The sequence below is a fragment of the Carya illinoinensis genome, chromosome 1, assembly GCF_018687715.1.
Source record: "Carya illinoinensis cultivar Pawnee chromosome 1, C.illinoinensisPawnee_v1, whole genome shotgun sequence".
Lineage (NCBI taxonomy): Eukaryota > Viridiplantae > Streptophyta > Magnoliopsida > Fagales > Juglandaceae > Carya > Carya illinoinensis.
Genome location: NC_056752.1, coordinates 27,453,826 through 27,462,528, shown reverse-complemented (window position 1 = coordinate 27,462,528; position 8,703 = coordinate 27,453,826). Strand labels below are relative to the sequence as shown.

The following is an 8,703-nucleotide window of genomic DNA, read 5'->3' as shown; positions in this document are numbered from 1 at the left end:
CACTCAATAGTATGGAGGAACCCACCCCATCAAGCAACATGCCCCATAGCTTTTGTCCTTGCCGCCCACTATCCTTCACTTCATATCACATGTATACCTCCACTCAATGATCATTAAGGTCCAAATAATCCTCCTACAGAAGTCTGGAGTCGTGCAAGACACGTTTACTTCACTTTAATCATCTCTTCACCCCGTTCTTAGAGAGAAACCCAAAAGAGCTCTCTCAGACAGATTTATGGGTCTTTTTGCATGGAGATTTTCAACCCTTTGTAAGTATGTTCACACGATGACTCCTTCATAAAAGTTGTTCCAATTTGAGTCTAGTTTCCGTAGATGTATTTTTCGTATCATTCCATGGTCATTTGGTCAGCCAAAAGTATTTTTAACCATGGAAAGGTCATTCTGGGCGTGAATCTGGAGAGTATGTTATGTTTTGGAGTTTTTGACCAATCTAATGGACATATCTTGGTCCGAAAATTTTCTGGAGTGTTCTTAGCATGTGTTTAAGAGTTTTCATTGAGGTTTTGTTGCATGACTAAAGCTTTTGATGATATATTTTCTTAGATCTAGAAACTTGAAAACTGGAAGTGGCAAAACAGTTTTTATTAGGAGAAAGTTTGAATATTTCGAGATTTGATCTTACTCTAAAGGCTTTGATATTTTGATATGATGATCCTAAGTCTCTTATTTTCATGATAGAATGTTATTTTGGAGATATTTAGTATTAGTTTCAAATATATGATTTTTCTATGCAAGTGGATTTCGGTTAGGCCTAAGATTTGATGTTTTTGAATTAGATCCATGTTTATTTTTTTTCTAGCTATGTGATTTTAAGTTTGATGGTTGGATCCTATTTAAGACACATCATTAAACCATGTGATGCTTTATTTCGAAGATCTCACCTTCTTAAGCCATTGATCAAGAGATTTATCAAAACTAGTTGAGGAAAAAGTTTCTGTTTTTGGACTAAGTGTAAAACCAAAAACTCCAAATGTTATTTTGTGATTTTGGTGACTTTAGTTTGATGATTTAAAGCATGGTTGATGTTAGGATGAGGTTATGAATATGTTAGAAGTAAGATTTGATTTTTGAAATTCTTGGAGATGTTTTGATTTAAGGTCAAAACTTGTGATTCAAATGCTTGGATCTTTTTACAAAAAGTTTGGTATTGATTATTAGCTTTTTCTAAATGGATGTTTTAAGTATGGTTTTGAACTTAGGATTGAAAGATGTTTGTTGCAAAATTTTGGTTTAAGCATGAGTTTTGAAGTTGGAAAGAATTGCAGCAAAAATCATGAGAAATGGCCTATGGATGTTTCGGCCATAGTGTGTTTTCCATAGTTGTGTTTTGTTTTAAATTTTTCTGAGTTGATATTTAAGTTTAGGACAAAATTTACATGAGGAATGTAAATTTTGGAAACTTTTGGAGTTAGTATGCAAAATCCTTAAGTTATGGGTAAAACGGTCATTTTCCCACATGTAGAGAGTAAAATGCAAATTTTACTCTTTAAGTTAGTATTTTCCATATTTCAAATTATTAGTGATTTAGTTCTAACTTTTTTAGAATCACTAAATACAGTTCCTCGTGATCGCACTTGAAGTTTTATAAGAAATGCGGAGATCGAGGTAAGTTAGCTTTTAACTTACTAGCAGTCTACTGTGTATGTGTGCTAAGTAAAAGAACTACAGTGTATGTATGTGTGTTATCATATATGTCATGCCATGCCAAGTTATCACGTAATTGTCTATTATACAGAATTTATTCTGTCATCAATTTTTATCTGTTACATAATATATTCTGTTATGTATTACTATACGTTACAAGTACGTCATGCTAAGTATGCCATCTATTACATGTATGTCAAGTCATGTAATATTCACTGGTGCAAGTATGTCATGTTAAATATGTTTTTTATTATATGTTATGTCATGTTGCGAAATGTTTATATCTCAAATTGGTCATGTCTTTCAAGTTATGTTCAAGTCACGTTATGTTACGTCAGGGTTTCAGTCCTTTCGTATTCCAGTCACGTTTCATATTGAGTTTGTGTAGAATACATGGGGCCACAACAACTGTGGAGTATGTATTTACACGTAGAATACATGGGGCCACAACAACTGTGGAGTATGTATTTTTCATGTTAAGTCAACTTTATGTAGAATACATGGGGCCACAACAACGGTGGAGTATGTATTTAATTGCATTGAGTTTGTGTAGAATACATGGGGCCACAACAACTGTGGAGTATGTATTTTTCATGTTAAGTCAAGTTTATGTAGGATACATAGGGCCACAACAACTGTAGAGTATGTATTTAACTGCATTGTGATGTGTAGAATACATGAGGCCACAACAACTGTGGAGTATGTATTTACACATAGAATACATGGGGCCACAACAATTGTGGAGTATGTATTTTTATGTTAGTCAAGTTTATGTAGAATACATGGGGCCACAACAACTGTGGAGTATGTATTTTTCATGCTAAGTCAAGTTTCAGATCAAGTTCATGTCAAGTCAAGTTCAGTTCATGTTTCAATTTAAGTTATGTCAATTATGCTATGTTGTACGCTAAGTTATGCTTTAATTACTTATGAATTTGATTATGCATTTATGCTTTTACTGTCATCCATGCATCATTAGTCTGTGTGGATGTTTTTTGTTAACTTGCTGAGATTTGTAATCAAATCTCACTGTGGTAGTCCCAACTACCATTCCCCCCGAATGGTAGATCTTGTTACAAGACCTGAAGGAGAATCAGGAGCTGACCAGCTAGACACAGTCGACTGAACGACGGTGCGTCATTAATGTTAATATAGTAGTTAAATTATCACTTGCACGATGGAGTTGCATCTCCAGTACTTTTGGATCCTAACTATTTTGGACTAGTGCTGTGATCTTAGTTATTCAATGGATCTATATATATGAAGTATGTTTTAGGTATTTGGGATATTTTCAGTTTGGTGCATAGTATTGCTAAAGAAAAAAATTATCTGCTGCAAATATTGCATAATGTTAGATGCATGTTAGGAATATTGCATCTTATATGTCATGAACGGGGGCAGGTAACCTTGTGTTGCATGTCTCGACGCTTCAAATGTCCGTCCGATCCCAAACAAAATTTGGGGGCGTCACACAATACTAGGCCCAACTACCTAAATAACATAAATACAAATGACATTGATTAAATAGTCATACATTACACAACCAAAGAGTAGTAAATTAGTAATTAAACAATAACAAAGTCTTGATTCTTGAACATCGAGAAAGGAAAAATGTCTTGATTCTTTAAGTTGAAGCCAGTAGCCACTACCATTTGGCATTTGTTCTCATAATGTTTTATCTGCAAAATAATACATATGAAAATATTTTAAAAAAATATAGTATGAATTATGAAATGGTCAATAATTTTTTAAATGATTTAAAAATACTAATCTAGTACCTGAATAGCAACACTCATCCATGTAACTTGTAACTCATCCGCAATTATCACTCATATGCAACTATGCTAGGGTTCACGAGTAGGTCTACAAAATCATAAAAGTTAGAAGTTGAATAATTAAAACATTACAAATATTTAAATTATCATTTAAAAGCATATAAACTATAAATTTACCTGATTCAAGCCTATAGCTCTCGGGATCAATGATATGTACTCCAATGGGCATTTCACATAGCCAGTTCTGTGTACAAATGAGGGCCTCCATAGTTGAAGCTGATAGTGAACTCCGATAAGCATCCAATACACGACCTCCAGTGCTAAACGCCGACTCAGAGGCAACTGTAGTGATAGGAATAGCCAACACATCTCGGGCTATTCGGGAAAGAATAAGAAACTTGGTAGAATGAACCTTCCACCAAGTTAATAACTGAAATGCATCACTAGGTGCCTCGACATCTTCCATCAAATAACGTTCAACCTTAGATCTACACTGCATAATATTCCTCGATGCACGCCTTTGATGATATCGCTGCACCAATGGTGATGAAATAGCTGCAACAGAAGCAGTGTAATCACCAGAAGATGTCGAACTAGTCGAGTGTGAGGAGCTACGACTACCACTTGCTGGAGTAGGATGACTATTATTGTTGTACTGGCCATATAAGTCATCAATATCCTTTCTCAGCTCTCTAATAAACTCTTCAGCCTTCTCTTCCCCAAGGATGCCAATAAAGAAAAATTGTATAATTTTCAACTTATATCGAGGGTCAAGGATTGCAGTCACAAGTAATAATCTATTTATCTTCACAATATCCCCCCAATATTTTTCACATTTTGATTCATCCTCATAGCCGTAGCAAATAACAATCCCTCACTATTAGCATAACTCTGTTGCAAGTGTTCATGAATCCTCAAAAGCTCGTCGAAGTACAAGTTCGCAGTACAATATTTGGATCCAGATATCCGCATAATTGTATCATAAAATAACTTCAAAAAATCAACAAAAGACTTCACACGATCCCAATCAACTGCATCCGGCGCACCGAGTCCCCTTCTCCCCCCAGTAGACTCCATCAAAGCATACCTTAGATCCCCATCCTCGACCTCCATTCGCTGGAACGCTCTTTCATACTTCTGCGCCACTACCAACATCATATATGTGGAGTTCCATCGAGTCGGAACGTCCAAGCACAACATGGCAGAACATGGAATCTGAAGCTGTTCTACTATCGCCTTAAACTTGCCAAGCCTTTGGGGGGAGGCCCTCACATATCTTACAATGTTGCGGACTTTGGTAATTGAATCATCAACCTCCTTCAACACCTCTGAAACAATGAGGTTGATGATATGAGCACAACATCGGATATGTATAAACTCGTGTCCACGAATGATATCTTCTTTTACCGTTGTATTCCTCTTGAACCACTCAGTTGCAGTATCATTGGCATTGGCATTGTCAACTGTGATACAAAGAACTTTTTTAATTCCCCAGTCTTGAATGCAATCATCCATCATTGCACCAATGGATGCACCCTTGTGATCAATAATCTCTTTAAATCCAATTATGCGTTTATGCAGTGTCCACTCACTGTCAATAAAGTGGGCTGTGATACACATGTAGCCCACATTTTGTATGGACGTCCATGTATCAGTGGTGAATGACACTCTCTGGCCAGTCCGAGAAAACATCTCCTTCATTTTCGTCTTCTCCTTCAAATGCCTCTTTAAACAATCATACATAACCGTATACCGTGAAGGCATGGGAAAACGTGGCTCAAGATAGCACACAAATTTGTTGAAGCCTTTCTTGTCAACTGTGGTAAAAGGCATCTCATCAGTAATGATCATCTCTGCAAGTAATTCTCGCAACATCTTCTCACTATATTGAGGGATTATAAGCTTCTTAACATGTGATCCGCCAGCATCAGTTGCCATTTGAGTTTCGTAACTCAGCTTGGTTTGATCAGTGCCAGTGGCTGCCAATCCCTTTGCAATCTTATACCGCTGGGAACCAGTAAGATGTGCTATCAATACACTGGTGCCTTGCTTCTTCGAATGGCAACCACAAAGTTTCCCACAATGGTTACATCTTGCTTGAGGGTTCACATGATCACCAAGAATTTTAGTGAAGTGTTCCCATGTCCACGACCGTTTTTTAGAAGGCCGTGGTGGTCGATCTTGCTTAATGGGCACATCTGCCATCTCATTCTCTTCATTGAACATATCTTCATCTTCTCCTTCTATATCTACTGGGAGTCGACTGGATGCATAGGAAGTAGTGCTCTAGATGCTGGTCTAGATGCGGCCCTAGATGGGGCTTTAGGGGTGGAAGTACACGCCGTCCTCCGTCGGTGTAGGAGCACTGGCCTTGTCTCCACAATCTCTACTTCCACTAGCAGTAGAATCCATACTATTTGAAATCAAAGAACCTGAAAAATTAAATTAAAAGCAGGAAGTTAGTTGCTAAAATAAAAAATGTAAATACTGTAAATAAAATAAAATTAGAGCAAGTAAGTATATGCTCTTAATTAAATCCAAGTTGTTGGTTTCTTTAAGCAAATAACTAATATTGAATAGTTGTGAATAAGTAATTAACTATATATATATATATATATATATATAAATGCCACGGTCATTTCCATAGAGTTTGTGTGTATGTATAGATTGCATATGTACAATATATAAAGTTTGGCCTATTAATTAACACATACATATATGTTATATATGATATATAAATATATAAATTGTACATAAAGTTTGGCCTATTAATTAACACATACATATATGTTATATATGATATATAAATATATAAAGTTTATTTATATGATGTATAAATATATAAGTTTATTTATATGATATATAACTATATAAAGTTTATTTATATGATGTATAAATATATAAGTTTATTTATATGATATATAAATATATAAATATGCAATGCAATGGGATAGCAAAATTGTAGACCATGAAAATGGACCTCTGAAAAGAGAGAAGATTTTGGTGGTAGTAAAGCAGTATTGGACAGCTCCAGCCCCTGACCAAAATCAATAGGGAACCAAAAGCATTTCATAAATAATATGACTTCAATTTTCTTTACATTTTTCTGTTAATAATTTTCATCAGAAGCTGATTCTTTGGCACCCATTGGGGAAAGTACATGTATTCACATGCAGGAGCATACAGAAAATAAGCCTTGGAGGCGAGCCCAATATTTGAGTTGCTTCCCCAAATATTTGAATTTGGACTGGGTTACTTTTAGGCTCTGAATACAAGTCAATTGATTTTGCAAATGGCTTGTAAACTCACCCAACAAACAAACGTTGCATTATTCATTGTATATGCATGCATGTAGCTAGGCATATCTATAGAAAACTAACAACTAGGATTTATTTATTTCTGATGATCAGTTTCCTTCCTTTTTATTTTTTATTTTTTATTCTTTTCTGTTCCAATGATGGAGATCATTATATAGATTATATGTATGACTTTGTGAACAAGACAATAGGATTGAACAAATTATTGGCAGACAATATAGGATTCGTGACCTGCATGCTGGGCCTCCTTTGGACATAATTATGGTTTATGTGTATATATATCAGTTGGTATGTGTGTGTATATACCCACTCAGTGTCAATATGTGTGTGTGTGTGTATATCATATATAAATATTTTGTTTGGTAATGTTGACAGAGAGACAGATTTTAAGAGGAATAATATAAACAAGTCAAAATTGGTTTTTGTTTAAGAAACTAGTTCTGAAACAAAAGCTAAATGACCCTGGATTGAATTTAGAAGTGATTTAAGCCTTGTTCGAAGTGATTCTGAACGGAAAATCATTGGGTTTTTCTCAGGGACATTTTCACAAACACATTCCGTTCACTGTCCAACCACAAACACCATGATAAAATTTAACACATATTCACACCATGATACAATCTACACAATCAAAAATCAATAGCCATATAGTTATACAGATTCACAGAATATAAATCCACAATCTTTGATTCTCTACTAAAAGGCATGAATTTAAATCCCAAAACTTACCACTTGATGGCGGCGTGAACTGTGAATACGGCAGTGTGACGATGAAAACCTGGTGGCTGGTTGGGCCGTTAGGCGTGCGAGTCAGCGATGGTGTGTGCAAGAGACGAAGAGAGTGATGTGGACGTCATTCCTATTTAATTGGAACAGCGTCATTTAAGATAGTAAAGAAGTAAAATAAACATTAAACACAGATGCAAAACGACGTCATTTTGCATATGTGTAAATTATTAAAAAATAATCGAAGTTCGGAGCCATGTTTGACTCTGACTCCGACTCTGAGTTCCGCTCGACTTGCAAAATCCACTCCGATTTCTGACTCGGATTTTCGAAACTCCGACTCCGATATAGTCGGAGTCGGAGCATAGGTCGGCCAGAGTCGGAAATCTCAAAAATCTGCCCACCCCTACTTTCCATCATAGACCACTAGTAACCAACTTTGAACCAATAAACACATGTAGCTTTTTCTTTTCATATGCCCATAGCATCCATACCTCTCCACATTGGAGTATAACCTATACACAAATTTTTCTACTATTTTTACTTCCAAGTGTATACTAGGTGTGGAATTTGCATTTTCTTTCTTTTAATTTATCATTTTCAATTAAAAAAAAAAGAAGATTACAAGTTGCAAAGTGTTCAACTGAGTGAGCTTTGAAAAAAAAGAAAAAAAAAAAAAGAAAAGGTTGGTAGAAATGGCAAGAATACCAAAGTGGCATGTGCTTGTCCATCAAATTGTTGAAGAGAGAGAGAGAGAGAGAGAGAGAGAGAGAGAGAGAGAGAGAGAGAGAGAAGAGGAAGAAAAAGGAAAAGCATTATTATTGAATGATCTGAAAAGTTGGAGAGTACATCAAGTAAGAAGTGTAGTCTATTGAGATATTTAATAAAATTCCCTTTGTATGTATTTGGAAGTTTTTGAATCCTTTTCATCTTTTTTTTTTTTTTTTATATAGTCCCTAATCCAAACCATGTTACAACCTTTTGTGTTAACCGTTCTGATCCTAAGTAAGTTGTTGGAAAGACTGGTAGAAGTCTCATTTGTTAGTGTTCCTATCATAAGATCAATGTTTGCTTGTTGCTTATACATAATTGCCTAATTTTTCATGAGAGTGTGTACACCCATTGTCAACTCCACAGAGAGAGTGCTTACACGAAACACTATTATACTCGTGAGGAGTTGAACCTTTTGCTTGAGACATTGTTGATGTTGCATGTGTCAA

The 8,703-nt window shown here is 35.5% G+C and overlaps 1 protein-coding gene across 1 annotated transcript in view; it reads right to left on the bottom strand.

Moving 5' to 3' along the window:
* Nucleotides 1–3,490: 3,490 nt before the first annotated feature.
* The window catches only part of LOC122279212 (zinc finger BED domain-containing protein RICESLEEPER 2-like), a 31,022-nt gene continuing 25,809 nt past the window's right edge, over nucleotides 3,491–8,703 (bottom strand). Inside the window, exons 2-5 of the mRNA XM_043089688.1 lie at nucleotides 5,779–5,872; nucleotides 4,275–5,703; nucleotides 3,618–4,149; nucleotides 3,491–3,528 (exon numbers count right to left, since the gene is read on the bottom strand). Coding sequence (XP_042945622.1) covers nucleotides 3,491–3,528; nucleotides 3,618–4,149; nucleotides 4,275–5,703; nucleotides 5,779–5,872 — 2,093 coding nt within the window. The remainder of the gene's footprint in view (nucleotides 3,529–3,617; nucleotides 4,150–4,274; nucleotides 5,704–5,778; nucleotides 5,873–8,703) is intronic.